This window comes from Podarcis raffonei, chromosome 2 (assembly GCF_027172205.1).
Source record: "Podarcis raffonei isolate rPodRaf1 chromosome 2, rPodRaf1.pri, whole genome shotgun sequence".
Taxonomy (NCBI): domain Eukaryota; kingdom Metazoa; phylum Chordata; class Lepidosauria; order Squamata; family Lacertidae; genus Podarcis; species Podarcis raffonei.
The window spans coordinates 113,544,066-113,563,321 of NC_070603.1; the positions used below are offsets into that span (position 1 = coordinate 113,544,066).

A 19,256-nucleotide genomic window follows, 5' to 3' on the forward strand; every position below is an offset into this window, starting at 1 on the left:
GCATAAAAATACAAGATAAAAACACAAAATAAAGACAAGAACAAGAACGAAAACAAACCAATACCCCAATACCCCTATCCCAAAGCATACACACAAACAGTAAGGGTGCCTTCAAGCTGCCACTATTTTGTAGGAGGAATTCAGGTGTCTTCTTATTTCTTTGGCGATCACTCGTAGCCAAAAATTTATGGAAGATTGTCTTCCTTAAAGACGGTTTTTACAATGAGTCCGTAAGTGACTGTGGAGGCCAGTTCTGGAGCCACACATCCTTCCACAGTGGGGATATTGGTTTCCGGGCGGGAGTTGATCACGGTGTGGATTTGCCAAGCGTGCCTTCCTCTCAGCACGTTTCTCCCTTGCGTCCTGAGTTTGAGCGTCTTCAAAGCCCATGACACCTTTGGTAAAGGCTGTTCTCCAATTGGAGCGCTCGCAGACCAGTGTTTCCCAGTTGTCGGTGTTTATACTACATTTTTAAAGGTTTGCCTTGAGACAGTCTTTAAACCTATAAACCTCAAGCGTATACTGCTTGGTGTAAGGAAAGCAGATGAAAGTGCTTCGTCACCTTAGCACAACAAACCAACTCCATCATTCTTTTTAAGCAGATCTTTTGCAGTTAGGAAAGATGTAGGAAATGCACAAAAAGTGCAGGATGAATGGCTGAGTCAATGGGAAGACATATAAACACACATCCCGCAAGCAAATCAAGACAGATGCGCAACGTCATATAACCTCCCCATGAACATTCAGTAGGAGTCTAACCTGTTAGAATTCCTGCTCTGTGATTGCAGTCATGGGATTGTTGTCTATCACATGACGGTGTGTGTTTTGACTGCACAGAGTGGGAAGTGATGGAGACAGGATGTTTGTGTTACTGTGTTCCATGAAGTGGGACTATTGTCCTTTGTTCTTTTTCTCTTTGCTGTCTGATGCTAGAGAGAGAGGGAGCCATGCTGCAGTGCTCCGTGTGTGTTTATATGTAAATAAAGTAGATTAGCCAAAATGCTGAGTTGCTGAGGTCTGTCACACGCATGATGCGCGAACTCTGCGGATCCCCAAGTGTGCCGATGTCTGTTGGCATCGGTCACTGTGATGTTCAGGCTGAAGAAAGCTTTTGAAGCTCCCAAACGATCGACCAGGAGGGAGGGAACATGCCAGTCGGGCATGTGTCTCTGCCAGGGTCCTACTCAAGTGTAGGCTGAACTCAATTAACTCAGGATTAAAGTGGAATAAGCATGTCACCTGGAGGGGGCCTAAGGAACCTGCCTTTAAGAAAAAACAACCACAGCTACTGAGCAGGAAGCAACTGCAGTTGTTAGGGGCCGTCATCAAAGTGCCCCTTTCTTCCGTCACCTCCCCCCAGTGGCAACTCCAGGCAGCTAAAAGCCACCATTTTAAATTTCCCACAGTGCTTTGTCATCACTCGGGGCATTGTGACATTGGGAAACGTCAATGACAGGCTCCATTAAGGGGCAGGGAGGGCCTTACCTTTCTGAGCCCTCAGATTCAACTGTATTCCCCACCCCCCCATCCCAGGTTTCCCGCAATTTTGGTGAGGACAGTGGAATCAAAGAAGATCCCCATCCACTCTATGGATAACCTTGAAGGGCTTGTCATCTCTATTGCTAATATAATTTCTTAGAACAATTATGTCATAGTTGTTTGTTTATTCGTGGCGTTTACATCCCACCCTTCAACAATCACATGCATGCGCATGACAAATTTGTGCTATCAGTAGAGATGGCTGAAAGTTGTGAAGATCTCCTCAGATTTGCTCAGGATTTTTCCAGGGCAGGGGTCGGGGGAGAAACTCAGGAAAAATCTGGTCCAGTTGGAAGACTCAGAAAGGTGTTGCTCTGTACCCCTAATGGGCACAGCCTTTACCAAAGGTGTCATGGGCTTTGAAGACACTCAAACTCAGGACGCAAGGGAGAAACGTGCTAAGAGGAAGGCACACTTGGCAAACCCTCACCATGATCAACTCCCGCCCAGAAACCTATGTCCCCACTGTGGAAGGACGTGTGGATCCAGAATTGGCCACCGCTGTCACTTAAGGACTCATTGTTAAAATTGTGTTCATGGAAGACAATCTTACTCGGTTACGAGAGATCGCCAAAGAAGAATAATGCCGGATCCTTAGTAGAAATTGCCAGTATTGTCTATTGGGTTGGGCCATCCAAGCATAGTCTAGCAATATAATTACTGAAACTATAACATCAAATTCAGCCTGTGTTACGTTTGCTCAATAGCAGAGGAGTCTACACAAGGGTTAATTCTGCTCTGTTGATGAAAGTCCTCAGATTGTAAAGGGGAGGACGAGTTCTACTGGATTGAAGGGGAAAAGGAATAGAGAACGGGTCGTGGGTTTTGTAGCTGCCTCTGCTGCTGTTGTCAATTCCTGCTTGTTGCTTTATATTTGTTCTCTCTGCGGTGCAATGGTCTGTTTTGTGGAGCTAGAATAAGGAAGAAAAGAGGTAACTAGTGGCAGACTGGTTTTCCAAGTGCGCAGCCTGACACAACCAAAACAACAACACCTGACACATGCGCAGGAAGTAAGTATCAAATTGAGGTGCATGAGAACTTCCCATTTGGCCCATGGGGCCATTTTGGCCAAGCCACACCCACCTACCCCACACAGCTGATATCCAGGGGGGTGGAAATGGATGTTTCAGTGCACCAGAGATCCCACAGATCCCACAGACCTACAACTCCCCACTGAGGCCTACAGAGCAGTCCCCTCTCCCTCAGAGGTGCCCTGCCGCCACCTGGCTTAGTTGCCTGGCCTGGCCTGAGTTAGTAAAGGTAAAGGTAAAGGGACCCCTGACCATTAAGTCCAGTCATGGCCGACTCTGGGGTTGCGGCGCTCATCTCGCTTTATTGGCCAAGGGAGCTGGTGTACAGCTTCCGGGTCATGTGGTCAGCATGACCAAGCCGCTTCTGGCGAGCCAGAGCAGCACATGGAAACACCGTTTACCTTCCCGTCGGAGCGGTACCTATTTATCTACTTGCACTTTGAAGTGCTTTCGAACTGCTAGGTTGGCAGGAGCAGGGACCGAGCAACGGGAGCTCACCCCGTTGCGGGGATGCGAACCGCCGACCTTCTGATCGGCAAGCCCTAGGCTCTGTGGTTTAACCCACAGCATCACTTTTCTTGCACAGCTGGTTGTGAAGCAGCACCACTCACCAGTGCCGTCCCACCCATGAGACAAGGTGAGGGGACTGCCTCAGGCAGCAAGATCCACAGGGGCAGAAGATCCCGATGTAGATATTTATTTCCCTCTTGTTCCTAATGAAAGTCTTCAGTCAGCCCTTCTTTCCTGACCAGGAGGGGCATGCAGTTTTGCGATTTGCCTCAGATGCTAAAATGTCGGAGGCTGGCTCTGCCCCTCAGGACTGAATTCTGTAACGTGCTCCTTCTCAAGCAGATCCTGACAGCGAATGCGCATGCTAAGCATGCTAAGTAAGATTGAACGCACTGCTCTCGGTCATGGAAGGGGCGCGTTTCCTTTTCCTCTTGTCTTCCTCCCACTTGTATGTTTAATTAGGGATTTTTAAAAACCCTAATTAAGCATTAGCCTTCCCCTGAATGGATTTAGGACTAAGACTGGGTAGGCTGGGTAGTGTTAGAATTCCTGCTCTATGATTGCAGTCATGGGATTGTTGTCTATCACATGATGGTGTATGTTTTCATTCCACAGAGTGGGAAGTGTTCCATGAAGTGGGACTATTGTCCTTTGTTCTTTTTCTCTTTGCTGTCTGATGCTAGAGAGAGAGGGAGCCATGTTGCAGTCCATGTGTGTTTATATGTAAGTAAAGTAGATTAGCCAAAATGCTGAGGTCTGTTACACAAGCTGCACAAACTCTGTGGATCTCTAAGTGTGCCGGTGTCTATTGGCATCGGTGGCTGTGATGTTCAGGCAGAAGAAAGCTTTTGAAGCTCCCGAACGATCGACCAGGAGGGAGGGAACATGCCAGTCGGGCATGTGTCTCTGCCAGGGTCCTACTCGAGTGTAGGCTGAACTCCTGACAGCTAGAACACTCAGGTCACCTTGATCTGTGGCATCATATTGGGGGCCTGAATTGGGTCTGTGGGTTGGATCACACTTTCCTGGCCATGGCAATCTTCTGCCCCTTTCCCCTTCTGACTATGGTCCAGAAAATGCTAGCTTCTGCAGACGGATGGGGTCTGAGGGTTACTCACATCTCTTCCCATAATAAAGACGTGTCACCAAAGCAGTGGTTGTAATTCCAAAGGTACAGAGGACAGCACGCAGGAGAAGCCATATGAGGACCATGGTATCCCGTTGTGGTGCAGAATTAGATCCTGGAAGATCCCAAACACGGGAGAATGGATTAAGACAGGGGAACACAAAGACATATAATCGAGACCATATAACACTGGTCCTGAAAGACCTACATTGACTCCCAGTACATTTCTGAGCACAATTCAAAGTGTTGGTGCTGACCTTTAAAGCCCTAAACAGCCTCTGCCCAGTATACCTGAAGGAGCATCTTCACCCCCATCGTTCAGCCTGGACACTGTGGTCCAGCTCCGAGGCCTTCTGGTGGTTCCCTCATTGTGAGAAATGAGGTTACAGGGAACCAGGCAGAGGGCCTTCTCGGTAGTGAAACGCCCGCCCATCAGATGTCAAGGAAATAAAGAACTATCTGACTTTTAGAAGGCATCTGAAGGCAACCCTGTTTAGCGAAGTTTTTAATATTTGACGTTTTGTTGTGTTTTTAATATTCTGTTGGGAGCCATCCAGAGTGGCTGGGGAAACCCAGCCAGATGGGAGGGGTATTATTATTATTATTATTATTATTATTATTATTATTATTCACTTTTGCTGCCGGTTCTCAGAACTTACGGACTACCAAAAGCTATTCAGGTCATTTTGATCTGGGACACCAGATTGGGAGCCTGAATTGGACAATACAATCCACCCATACAAAAGCCAGGCCTCCTATCAGCTTACCTTTCAGGTCTTCTCTAAGCACGCGAAGCTCAGTCCCGTTCCCCGATGTCTCCTGGAATCCAGGGATCTTCACCACGCATCGATACACCCCCGAGTCGTAATGTCTCAGATCCCGTATCTCTATGTCGGCTCTTCTCCCCAAGAGGAAGGCCTGCTCCGAGGTGGGACTCACCCTTCCCATGAATTCCCGGGTGGTCTTTCTGACCTCCACCCCTGGCTCCTTCACCCACCGGACGCTCCCAACCTTGGGCTCTGAGGTGGAGTTGTAGGAACAGGTCAAGGTGACGGAACCGCCTTCCTTGCCTTCTGCTGAGCTGGGCTGGGAGACCATGAGGAGTTCTTGAGCCTGGGAAGCTAGGAGAACACAGATGGAAGAGTCAGGAGGTAAGACAGGCGTCCCACCCCACACAGCTCCGATGGCTGGACGGCAATTCTCATCGTCCCCAATTGTATGCCATGCTGGTCTTGGCTCATGGTCTCTCTGTGCAATGGTCTTTGTGCTTCTCCTCGGTTGTCTCCCTTCTGCCAAATTTTAGGTCATAACAGCCTTGTATTTAATCACTCACCTGGTCACTAAAGGGACACAGAAATCGCCCTTTTACCAAGGGAGGGTTCATCTGGCTCAACAGTATTTACAGCTGTTTTGTACTGAGTTGAATAGGATCCAAAATGCAGCAGTCTGATTGGTCCTAGAACAATAGGATTCAGAATGCAGCAGTCTGATTGGTCCTAGAACAATGCAGCAGTATGATTGGTCTGCAGGAGCCACCCAATCCAGCTCCAGATGGAAGTGAATCCACAACCTGATTGGCCTACAGGAGAATCCCGGAATTAGCCAATCACGTGCAGCCCATTGTGTAAATAATGTATATAAAGCAGATACTTTGGGGAAACTTTCATTCCTCCTCACCACTATGAGCTGAATAAAGAGCATGAAATCCACTCTTGACTCCGAGTATATTTCAACAGCTGTCCAGGCTTTCAGACTAGGGTCTCTACCAGACCTCTCTGAAGTTGCTGAGCATTGAACCCCGGCCAATCTGCCTGCAAAGCATGCATACACACAACAACAACAACAACAACAACAACAACAACAACAACAACAACAAACACAACCATACACAATCCTAAGAGGCTATTGGCCTTTCTTCCCGATTTTGGCTTCAGAGGAAGGCTTATCTTCTTGTGGAGGTAGAAAATGAGTCTCTTAGCAGGGTAGTAAATATTTCTGCATGCTAGAAAGGTTTGTGTGCTTGTTTACAAAGCTGGATTGCCAGACACTCAGGTTTCGTTCAGCCTTTCTGAGATTATTTACACAATGCGCTTTCAACAGGTGGAATGTGACAAGTAGGGTACTGGCAAGCAGGAATCTGGATTGAAATTTGAAATGTTGCTTTTCTGCATGCAATTCTTTCAACTTTTTTTTTTTTTGCATTTTGTAATGGCGTTCGTTTTTATATATGCAATCGTTTTATATATGTTTTAATTGCATTGTGAAATCACTTAAAGATGCCTCATCGGAAGCAACTCATAAATATAAAAACAATTGCAGTCGTACCTTTGTTTTCAAACAGCGTTTTGGCTCCCAAACACTCCCAAACCTGGAAGTGTGTGTTCCAGTTTGCGAACTATTTTTAGAAGCTGAACGTCCAACGGGGCTTATGCAGCTTCTGATTGGCTGCAGGAGCTTCCTGCAGCCAATCAAAAGCCACACTTTGGTTTCCAAACGTTTTGGAAGTCGAACGGACTTCCGGAACAGATTCCGTTCGACTTCTGTGGTACGACTGTGTAATGATAATAACTCCTCTTGCACAATGAGACTCCCCGCCTCCCAGGGCAGGCACCCCATGCCCAGCTAAAATCTTCAGAGTGTTGGACAGACCAGAACAGAACCCCTAGAACAGATTGAGGGATGCATGACGGGAAGAAAGGGGAATAATTTCCTGTTGAGCAAGCAGAAATCCTTTCGCTGATGGAATGTCCTATTCTTAGGAATCTGCGCACTTTTACTGTTTCGTGCAGGATCACACATCCTGACGGGGTCTGTGTGGGATTCATTTTTTTGTGAAGAGGGATATTAGCAAGGCCACACACACACACCCCTACGCACATCCCCTTCCGTTCCATGTAGCTGTTGCCGAATTTGGGTTTGTGGAAGTAGTTTGCAATCATGACATGAGGGTGGCGCATGTGGGCAGGCTGTTGGACAACGTTATGTGAGGGGAAGTAGTCGACCAACTTCCTGTTTGACGGTAAAAAGGCAAACGTGCGTAAAGAAAGCAACCATGTGCAATCTAGCCCTGCTTTTCTTTCCCTCTCTGTAGGTCTGTCTTTGGCTCATTTGGCTCATTTTAGCCTAGAAAGGGGGTGCAGGAAATTTGGAAGGCCGAGAGCAGAACTGTATTCCATGCAGCAGCTTGTCTCAATAAAAGGAAGGATTGGAAATGTATTGTGTGGGTATCCATTGGCGTGATAACCAGCTCTGTATTTTGTTATCTAACAGCTGAGTTTATCTCAGTGAAGACCTTACAGTGGTGCCTCGCAAGACGAAATTAATCCGTTCTGCGAGTCTCTTCGCCTTGCGGTTTTTTCATCTTGCGAAGCACGGCTATTAGCGGCTTAGCGGCTATTAGCGGCTTAGCGGCTATTAACGGCTTAGCGGCTTAGTGGCTTTAAGAAAAAGGAAACAAACTCGCAAGACGTTTCGTCTTGCGAAGCAAGCCCATAGGGAAATTTGTCTTGCGGAACGACTCAAAAAACGGAAAACCCTTTCGTCTAGCGAGTTTTTCGTCTTGCGAGGCATTCGTCTTGCGGGGCACCACTGTACTTGGAAAATAAATACAACCCAGGTGGTTACGAAAGCCCAACAGAGACTCCATCTCCTCAGAGTACTGCGGAAGAACGATGTCAATCAGATTTGATGATCTCCTTCTACCAGTCCACAATAGAAAATGTCCTTTCATACTACATCACGGTGTGGTATGCTGGTTTGACATCATCTGATAGGAAGTGCCTGCAGAGGGTGGTGAATACAGCACAAGATATTATGGGCTGTCCCGTGAATCCGCTGGATGAAATAGCGGAAGAACGTTGCCTCAGGAGAGTGAGGAAAATTCTCAGGGATGATTCACACCCTGGCCGGCACTTTCTTGATCTGCCCTCAGGCAGAAGATATAGAAGCGGGATTAGTACCACCAACAGGGTAAAGAACAGCTTCTATCCATGGGCTGTTAGGCTGCTGAATGAAAAGATCACAACAGGGCAACTGACTTTGGGGTTTGGTGGGTGTGCGTCAGTAAACGAGGGGTATTAAGACTAAGAGAGCTGAGTGGGGGGTGCTCGTGTAATCTCACTGTAAACCACAGAGCCTAGGACTTGCCGATCAGAAGGTCGGCGGTTCGAATCCCTGCGACGGGGTGAGCTCCCGTTGCTCGGTCCCTGCTCCTGCCAACCTAGCAGTTCGAAAGCACGTCAAAGTGCAAGTAGATCAATAGGTACCGCTCCAGCGGGAAGGTAAATGGCGTTTCCATGCGCTGCTCTGGTTTGCCAGAAGCGGCTTAGTCATGCTGGCCACATGATCCGGAAGCTGTACGCCGGCTCCCTCGACTAATAAAGCGAGATGAGCGCCACAACCCCAGAGTCGGCCACGACTGGACCTAATGGTCAGGGGTCCCTTTACCTTTACAAGTTGTACAAGTGACAATAAAGTATTTCAAATATAAAGATGTTTGACTGATTGGGGAGGGGATACCAGGTCCTAGCTACCACCAACCTGTTTTTGGTGTGGTGGAAGAGGAGGGATCAGGCCAGTGGTCCTTCAGTCCGCCATTTTGTTCTCACAACAGCCACCCAAATCCCTGTGGGAAGCCTGAAAGCAAAACCTGAGCAGAAGAGCGCACTGCCTCCTTGAGTTTCCCGGCAAATGTCACTCAGAGGCATACTTCCTCCCATCAGAGCCTCGCTTGTCACCACAAATGACTAGTCTATTGGGTCACACAGCAGCTTTCATCTTAAACACCTTCCTGTTCTCCCCTCCCTCACGGTTATCTGTGGCTTAAATCCCTCACCGTAATTTAAGCCAGATATTTCAAATGGCCACACATCATGGGCTCACTTTTATTTTCATCCTGAAACTATCCCTCGCTTCGCAGTTTTACAAGCCTGACTGTGTGTTGTCGTGGACTTCTCTGTTCTGTATGTAATGGAAGTTCCCCTGCAGCACTAAAAATATATATATGAGTTTGAGGAACTGTTAGTAACACAGGATGCTGCCGCATGAGTCGCTTTTACTCTGACCTCATTTGTTTTGTTTATTCATTTGGTAGAATCCAGATAGGGACTTCCTATTTAATAAGAACAAGTATTATTATTATTATTATTATTATTATTATTATTATTATTATTATTATTTCCCACCCATCTGACTGGGTTGCCCCAGCCACTCCGGGCATATAAAAATACAATAAAATATTAAACATTAAAAAAACACTTTCCCATACAAGGCTGCCTTCAGGTGTCTTCTAAAGGTTGTATAGGTATTGTTACAAAAGTAAGGTGCCTCTCTCTGCAAGAGCCCATAGGGTTCTAAATCCCCTTTAAAAAAAATTAAAAAACAGATTTTGATTTTGCTCCAGCCTTTTAAAATGCAACGTTATTCGTCTTTATTAGGAATTTTAGGTACCAAGATTCCATAGGATCAGAAAATACTTTTTCTGTAGAGTGGTACCTCGGGTTAAGTACTTAATTGATTCCGGAGGTCCGTTCTTAACCTGAAACTGTTCTTAACCTAAAGCGCCACTTTAGCTAATGGGGCCTCCTGCTGCCACTGCGCCGCCGGAGCACGATTTCTGTTCTCATCCTGAAGCAAAGTTCTTAACCTGAGGTACTATTTCTGGGTTAGCGGAGTCTGTAACCTGAAGCGTATGTAACCTGAAGCATAGGTAACCCGAGGTACCACTGTATGTGACAACAGCTGCATGGATGTTATTAGCCGAGAGATGGAAAGAAGAAACAATCCCGAACAGGTAACAGTGTCAAACCAAGTTGATGGACCATGCAGAAACGGCAAAATTAAGTGGAAAGTTCAGGAACCAAGAGGACACAAATTTTAAAAAAGAATGGGAAATTTTATAATTTATTTAGGAAACTATTGCGAGCAGATGAAAACAATAGCAGGATTTTAATCTCACTTATAAGGTAACAAAGACTATGGATAACTCAGATGGATATTTTTTTAAAAATGTGGATAACGGATTGATAAGCAGTTGTAAATATTGACATTTGGACCCATGGAGGGGGGGAATTTTTGAGATTCAGAGAAATCTCTTTATATGGATTTGTAATTAATTTTGTTATTAATTTATATTTTTAAAAATCAAATAAAATATATTTCCAAAAAGGGGGGGGGACGCAACATGATTCGGAACCACTTTTCCATGGTAGTTCTGCAAATACAGAACTCCAACTCCATCTTGCCATTTCATTCTGATCTTTAAAGCTGCATATACACCATTCATTTAAAACACACCGTTTCCACCGCCAAAGAATACCGGGAAATGTTACAATTCTCAGCATCCTTTTTTTCCTTAACATAATTTTACTAATCTAGATTTCCAAGATAGCCTACAAAAAAGAGAGCCTTAAAACAAATATAAAACAGATCAAAAACATCAGAAACAAAAGCAATTATTGTAGCAACAGCAAAAAAAATACAAAAAACAGTAGATATAAAATCAGTTAAAATCCTGGGCAATCTTTTTTTTCTTTTTTTGAAAATGTCTAAAACATGGTTCTCTGGGCAATCCAGTCAGGTGGTGGCATATAAATAATAGTAATTATTATTACAATTTTTATTATTTACTGTTATTTACTATTTACTATTAGGGACGCAGGTGGTGCTGTGGGTTAAACCACAGAGCCTAGGACTTGCCGATCAGAAGGTTGGCGGTTTGAATCCCCGTGACGGGGTGAGCTCCTGTTGTTCGGTCCCTGCTCCTGCCAACCTAGCAGTTCGGTCCCTGCTCCTGCCAACCTAGCTCCAGCGGGAAGGTAAACGCCGTTTCCGTGCACTGCTCTGGTTCGCCAGAAGCGGCTTAGTCATGCTGGCCACATGACCCAGAAGCTGTACGCCGGCTCCCTCGGCCAGTAAAGAGAGATGAGCGCCGCAACCCCAGAGTCGGCCACGACTGGACCAAATGGTCAGGGGTCCCTTTACCTTTACTATTTACTTCTAATTTATTATTTATTTATTTATTGTTTATTTGTTATTATTTACTATTTATTATTATTTACTATTTTTATAATTATAATTATTATTACTAACATGAGTTTGACCAAAATGTGGGAGGCAGTGGAAGACAGGAGTGCCTGGCGTGCTCTGGTCCATGGGGTCAGGAAGAGTCGGACATGACTAAACACAATTATTATTAAGAAAACTTACAGAGTGACAAGGATATTTGGAGAAGGGCGGGGCCAGCCGGGGCAGGATACTCCGCTGGGACTCCGAGGAGTCTGCCTGCCTCCTCTCACTCAGCTGCCCTACAGTTGAGGGGGAGGCAGCGGGTGGACCATTTGGGGCAGTGAGGAGCCTGCGGGCACTCAAGCCACCACATCACTCCCAGAAGAGACATGTGGCTTGGGCGTGCTGCAAGCCCTGCGGTGAGTGCCGTATGTCATTTTGTCAGCCCGCTCAATGGTGACACCCGGGGCGGTCCACCCCCCCGCCCCCCTTCCTCCACCCTGCTCCCAGTCACCAGTCCAGCTGCTGCATTCTGGATTAGTTGTAGTTTCCGGGTCACCTTCAAAGGTAGCCCCACACAGAGCGCTTTGCAGTAGTCCAAGAGGGAGATAACTAGAGCATGCACCACTCTGGCGAGACAGTCCGCGGGCAGGTAAGGTCTCAGCCTGCATACCAGATGGAGCTGATAAACAGCCGCCCTGGACACAGAATTGACTTGTGCCTCCATTGACAGCTGTGAGTCCAGAATGACTCCCAGGCTGCGCACCTGGTCCTTCAGGGGCACAGTTACCCCATTCAGGAGCAGGGAGTCCCCCACACCTGCCCACCCCCTGTTCCCCCCAAACAGTATTTCTGTCTTGTCAGGATTCAGGTTTAAATGTATAGTATGTATCAAGGATGTCAGATAATTCCTACAAAAACAGAATCAAGTGTGGAAACCACTGTTTTCCCCGTACAATGGTACCTCGGGTTAAGAACTTAATTCATTCCGGAAGTCCATTCTTAACCTGAAACTGTTCTTAACCTGAAGCGCCACTTAATGGGGCCTCCTGCTGCCGCCAAGCGATTTCTGTTCTCATCCTGAGGTAAAGTTCTTAACCCGAGGTACTATTTCTGGGTTAGCGAAGTCTGTAACCTGAAGCGTCTGTAACCTGAGGTCCCACTGTATTCACTCAACATCAGGACCACATTAACTTCATACAAAGGCAAGCAAGTCAATTGTTGACACCAAATTTCAAAGCTGCAAGTATCTATCACAAATTAACGCAACTTGCATTCAGTTTGTGGTGCTTGGATGCAAGCTCCATTGAATCTGGTGAAACTTATTTTATGATATTGCTTTTTTGTTGTTGCAATTTTATTTTGGTATAATTTTTATTTTAGTTATTTATTTAGGTGCCAGCGTCATCAACCACAGAATCCTTTCATCTCCCAACAAGACCTTTCTAAGTGGAGATCTTTATCCCAGTCTGCCTCTGTTTTCATATATGGAATTGTTTTTAAACGTTTTATATATGACACTATTTTTGACAATTTTTACACTTTTGTTGTTTCATTGTAGCAGTTTGGTTTTTCCTGCTGTAACCTGCTAATGGGGTCTTACGGCATAGGGAGATAAGTAAGTTTTGCATAGACCATTTACCAATTTTTAAAACAAATAGCTAAGCAGCTTACAGTATAGGTTAAAACATCTCAAAAAACCAAAAAAAACAAGGGGGGGGGACCACATTCTGTAAGGCACAGTTAACAACTAAATAGAGAATCTTCCTTGGCACCGAAATAGATATTACACATAAAAACCTGCTGCAAAAATATAGTTGAATACATTTATGTTCCAACCAGCTTTCCCAGCTGAATAAATGGACCTCTACCCTGTATGTCTAGTCTTATTGTACATCACTTTCAGATGCTTGTACAGATGAATAAATGGTTGATAATATTTTTTTAAAAATGACAAAAATACAAGGAAATTTCAAACAGCTGAAGAGAATATCCTCTAAATATAAAGAAATAAAACAAAATGTTACAAATGAAAATCAGCACAAAACTTATATTAAGTTTTCATTCTGCTTACTTCCCTCTGTCTGTAAAGTTAGGAGTAGCATAAATAAATAATTGATAAAATAAAATCCATTTTAATTTGAATACTGAAGACACAAAGACAGTTGTTTATAGACTCACCAGAATTTGACCACCCAGAAATTAAAATTCTCATTCTGGAGTCCAAAGACACCAGTCAATTCTAGTCTCCTGCAGCTGCCACCATGGGGTTAGCAGAGGATCTGACAATTTTGATTATCTCTGCTTCTCGTTTTTTTCTAGTCTTAAATTCTGTTTTCCAAATTTCTGTAGCGATTGGCGTGTTAAAAAATCCCCATGAGAATTCTTCAGCATTTCAGTGGGAATTTCTTCTAATAAGCATCTCATATACACATTTTCCCAAGCAATCCCCCCTAATATAATGCATGTTGGCATGCTATTTTCAAAAATATATTCATTTTAATGCAGACTTCCCCCTAATATATGCAGTTTTGTAAGCATTGTCTGGTTGGAGAACTGCATCACAAAATTCGGGTGTTTGTGACTGTCAAAGGACGGCAGTGTTTCAGTTCTCACACTGTTTTGGAAAGCACGAATTGGATAGATTTAGCTTTTAATTGAAAGTGCATCCCTCCCCCAGAGAGTTGTATTGCCCTGGGGGAAGGAGAGAGCTAACTTTCAGAAAGGATTTCCCTACCACTGCTTCTATCTTGCCTCTATTGATCTTAATTGTTGCTGATTTGTGAGGTTATATGGAAAAGCTGCATGTCTAAATCCGTACAAACAAACAAAACAAATACATGCAGGGCCTTCTCAGTGGTGGCTCCCCATTTGTGGAATGCCCTCCCTGGCAACATGCATTTGTTTTCGCTCATTATTGACTTTCAGGAGTTGAGAAACATTCCTGCTTACCCAGGCATTTAATGGCCGGCTGAGAGAATGTGACTGTTTCAAGGATGCTTTTAGACCTGATCTAAGAACGTTTCAATAATTTTATAGATGTGTTTGCCACCCTGAGTTCCTTTGGGAGGAAGGGTGGAATGTGGGCCGGCTTGCTCTGGCAGGGTGGAAAGCTGTGCTACCATATTATGGGTTGCTGGTTCGCCCTCCTCCTCACTCCTGTGGAAGGTTTTTACAGTTTCGCTGGTACCATCAGAAGTAAGGAAGTGAAATCGACAAAGCTTTTTGCAGAAATAAACAAAAGACATAGAGGAAATGAAACAGCTATCTTCCTGGTAAATATTGCTCCAAACAGGGATAGGAAGCATGTAGCCCTCCAAATGTTGTATGGCCACAATTTCCATCATCCTCATCGCCTGCCGGCATGCCCGATATTCAGGTTGATGGGAACTGTAGTCCATTAACACCACACCACCAGGTCTGACTAGCAGAAGGATCTGAGAGAGGGATCTTTCCCAGCTCAGCCTGAGATGCCAGGGATTTAATCTGGGAGTATTGGGGAAAAAATTATAATGAATTGAAAAAAATGTTAAAAAGTACTTTTCCAAAACAAAGAACCAGAATATTTTGTTGGGGATAATTCAGATGGAAATTCCCAGGTGTCAAAAAAGGCTATTTATGTACACCACTACTGCGGCCCGTGTTTCATTAGCCCAAAAATGGAAAACGAGCGAAGTCCCAACTAAAGAAGACCGGCAACTTAAACTGATGGAATATGAGCAGTTTACGGACCTGACATATAGAATAAGAGAACAAGAAGAACATACGTTTAGAGAAGAACAGAAAACGTTTATTGAATAAATGGGGGAGAACTGTGTACACTTGAAAACATTGGCATTATTAAGATAAATTCAACAGTGTAAACAAGTTTTGATGGATGTATTAATGGAATATTGAATGGTTTAGTTTATGTAAAATATGCGGGGGTTTGCGATATGCGATTGAACCATGGAAAGAGAGGAATGGAAGTCACTGACATTTTAAAGTTGTTTAATGAATATTTTAAATAGTAAAATAGAAAACTTAATAAAAATTATACACACACACAATAATAATCTGGGATGCTCAGTGTACAAAGCACATGTTTATCTCTAGCCCTTGCTGTCCAATGTGTCTTTATTGAGGGTGCTTCTCGATTACCTGCTTATTGAGCATTAAGTCCTGATTTATTCGCAGGAAAGTTAGATAATAATCCCACACTTTCCCCATCACCTTCCCAAAGGTCTGGTTTTTGCGGGTGGGAGGGGAGTGGGTCTGTTGCGCACCCTCCAAATTTGCCAATATGAGATTGAAGCACCCCAAATCACTGCCTCAGTGCGAGAGATGTGAACGAGGCTCATTCCATCAGCTTTGCTGAAAGACCATCTCCGTCAGACATCTCCTGCCCCTGAACTGTTTCTGTGTCAGCTGGTTGTGATAAGAATTACTATTTTAAGAATTGGTGCCTGTTTGTTCCCCCCCCCCTTCCCTCCCTGTCTCTTTTCCCTTGTGTGTTGCATTTTTTGGGACAAACGCCAGCTCCCCCAGCCTGAAAGCGAGATGAGTACCGCAACCCCATAGTCATCTTCAACTGGACTTAACCGTCCAGGAGTCCTTTACCTTTTTACCTTGCATTTTTTAGATTGTAAACCCAAGGGCAGGGACCGCCTTGTTTAACTGACTGTAGACTAAGTTTTAATTTATATATATTTTAACTGTTGCTATATCTGTATTGTCCCTATTATACCTAACTGCAAATTCAAATGTATCCCTATCATGTTTTATGACTTCCTTGATATTGTATGTGGGCTAGAACTGGTCTGTGACCGAAATAATAAAATTCATTCAACTGACTGTACGTAAGCCACTCTGGGGGCCTTTTAAGCCAAAGACCAAGGTATAAATGCTCTAAATAGCTACCTTCTTCCCTAAAATTCTGTAGATTCCAAAGCCTTATCAAGTCCCACTCCGCCCTGCCAAAAAGCAGGGTCCAGCCCCAGCCCCTCACCGATCGGCCCACACAATCCAGACCTCCGCCTGCCTCAGGTAGCCTGCAAGTTCCAGCAGAACAAAAACTTGAGAAATCAACTCAAACTATAAAAGATTTAAAAAATTCCCAACCAGTGAACAGATGAAAGATTCCTTCCCTGTTGCCAAATAAGCAGCAATCAGTCAGAGCCTGAGTACAAGCAAATTCCATCCACCAGATCTATTCCACAGTGCAAATTCTAGAGTTGCAGGCTTTGTTAAAACACACACACACAACCCTCTACTCTTGTGTCCAACAGCTGCCAGACATAATGAAGGTAAGTAAGCGAGGCTTTCCTCATCGTATTATGTCCGCAATCAGGGGAGAAAAAATGCTTACCTAATTTCCATTTGTTATGCCTGCTGTTAAAGACACAGGAACAGAGCCAGCAAAAGACAGTACACACAATTACTATTTTTTAAAAAACAGTTGGCAACCCTAGAAATCTGGATCAGAACTACCCTTTTTTGACTCTCCGGCCCCCTCGCCTAAAGCTTTTCCTTGTGAAGGTGAAACATCGAACACACCTGCCTTGGTTACCTGTGATCAGAGTCAACATCAAGTGAATCGCTTTCAGGTCCATGAGGCCCATCTGAGCAAAGCCGGTGGGTTGGTGGTAGTTGTGGACAGAAATGAAATTCCTTTTGGGGAAGGTGATAAGAGATGGGGAAGTAGGGCAGTTTCTCTTGTCTCTGAAAGATGCTGGTTGCTAGTCACTCAGGACCGGCTGAAAACAAGGCTTCCTGTTTGTGGGGCAGATGCGGAGAGAAGCTTGTAGGTTGTTGCGATGGGGTGAAGATAGGAGAGGAAAGGGGTCTGGTGGGGTAGCGCAGAGACAGAAATAGGTGTCTCACACACAATTGTTAGCTTTCCATAGTCTTCAGCCGTCCTGTCATACAACCTATGTTGTGAAAGTGAGCAATTTTTACATTCTGGATCAGAGACTATGCTTCAGGGGCACTTCATAGGGATGCAGAGACCTGTCTATTTCAATTCTCTCAGTTTCTCCTCAGTCCAGTTTTAAATTTAATTCACATTTTTGCAGCGATTCGCCCCCCCCCCCCCAAAAAAACCACATTACAAAACCTTCAGCATTTTGGTGCAAATTTCTCCTAATAAACACATTTTGTGTGCGGTTTTGACTAATATACACATTTTTGCCAGCAATTTCTCCTAATACCGTGTGTTTTTATATGTTATTTCCACAATATGTTCATTTTTAGGTGCACTTTAACCTAATATATGCATATTTTTTTGCTCTCGAATCTTCCTTTATTTAATATGTGCATTTTTGTAAATACTGGACAACTGCATTGCAAAATTCGGACGTGTGAGAATTTCGATATTTGACTGTGTTTCAGTTCTCACAACACTCAATGGCCCAATTCCTATATTGTTCAGAATGGATAAAATTGTATCTGTAGGAGACCCTCACCTGTTGAGCCCAGGGGTCGATTGGATATGTAAGGACAATTATCCTGGCCCCAAGTTATACACCCAAACCAGCACCTTGAGGTTAATAGATTAGGTTAAATGGCATACAAAAATGAGTACACATGTACAAAAATGTTGTATTAAGATACTGGTGTGAATGATGATAAGGAGCTTTTCTTTTTTACAAGATCGCAAACAGATGTGGAAGTGTGGAGGACTGAATTTAAAATTGGAACAACAAGAAATTTGGAGAAACTGAAATGGGCAGATTCACCCATCTCTACTTAGAAGCAAGTCCCATTGAACTGAAGGAGATGATCTCCAAACAAGTGTGGGCAGAATTGCAGCTTTTCAAAAATTGTTTTTCGGATTTGTTAAAAACACAAAATTTGAAATATTACCAAATTTGTGCCAAGCTTCATTGCTTTGTTCAGTTTAGAGCTGTTGGGGGGGGGAGAGAAGGGAACCAAACCCCTAAAACGGATCCTTTCTTGAAACCACCAGTTCTTCTTCTTTTCAAAAGTGGAAAATGTTTGCTAATGTTTATTGGTTACCTTTATATCCAGCCTTCCTTCCTTAGGAACTAGTGTGGTGACAAGTTTTGAAACACACATCATATTTTGGAACCTCGCCAACAGCCACCAGTGACACACTGGGGATTCTCCAGGCAAACCTGTTTCTTGAGCATTCATCCAGATTTTTTGGACAATGTGCAGTATTTATTGGGTATTCATTCTGCATTCATTTCGTTCTCCATTCACCTAGATTTTCTTGCACAGCTGCAATATGTCTCTCTGTTAATCAGTCATGTCCGCCATTTTTTATCCATTTCCCCATCACTTTCCTAACTACAAAAGTCTGTGTTGTTGTTGGTTTTTTTAAAAAAAAAGGGTTTGTTGAATTAGAAATCTTTGGTTCAATTTCTGCTATGCGATTGGATCCCTCATACAAGATACTGACAGCCTGGAAATGACCCTAGAGAAAGAGAAAGTGTGCTTGCTAAATATCACCTCCAGTCCTGATTTGTGCTTTGTATCATGGCTTTTATATGCCTGTTGTCTTTGTCCATGGAGTTTTCTTGGTAGGGATATTGGAGTGGCTTGTCGGTTCCTGCTCCAGGTGGATCACGTTTAGTCAAAACTCTCCACTATGACCTGTCCGTCTTGGGTGGCCCTGCACGGCATAGCTCATAGATTCTCTGGGTTATTCAAGCCCTTCGCCATGACAAGGCAGTGGTCCATGAAGGATCATTCTTAAGGAAATCAGCCCTGCGTGCCCACTGGAAGTACAGATCGTGAAGCTGAGGCTCCAATACTTTGGCCACCTCATGAGAAGAGAAGACTCCCTGGAAAAGACCCTGATGTTGGGAAAGATGGAGGGCACAACGAGAAGGGGACGACAGAGGACGAGATGGTTGGACAGTGTTCGCGAAGCTACCAGCATGAGTTTGACTAAACTGCAGGAGGCAGTGGAAGACAGAAGTGCCTGGGTGCTCTGGTCTATGGGGTCACAAAGAGTCGGACACGACTAAACAATTATGGCTACTAATGAGGATGTCCCAATAGAGGTACCAATCTTACTAGTCACCTCTAATGACTAGCCC

General features: G+C 44.4%; 1 protein-coding gene across 1 annotated transcript; it reads right to left on the reverse strand.

The window, feature by feature from the left end:
* Window positions 1–1,716: 1,716 nt before the first annotated feature.
* Window positions 1,717–16,847, reverse strand: NCR3 (natural cytotoxicity triggering receptor 3). The gene is made up of 4 exons (XM_053379392.1): window positions 16,760–16,847; window positions 4,974–5,327; window positions 4,199–4,321; window positions 1,717–2,450 (listed from the first exon to the last, which is right to left on the reverse strand). Exons 1-4 carry the CDS (start codon window positions 16,809–16,811, stop codon window positions 2,389–2,391), a joined length of 591 nt encoding a protein of 196 aa, XP_053235367.1. The 5' UTR covers window positions 16,812–16,847; the 3' UTR covers window positions 1,717–2,388.
* Window positions 16,848–19,256: the final 2,409 nt, after the last annotated feature.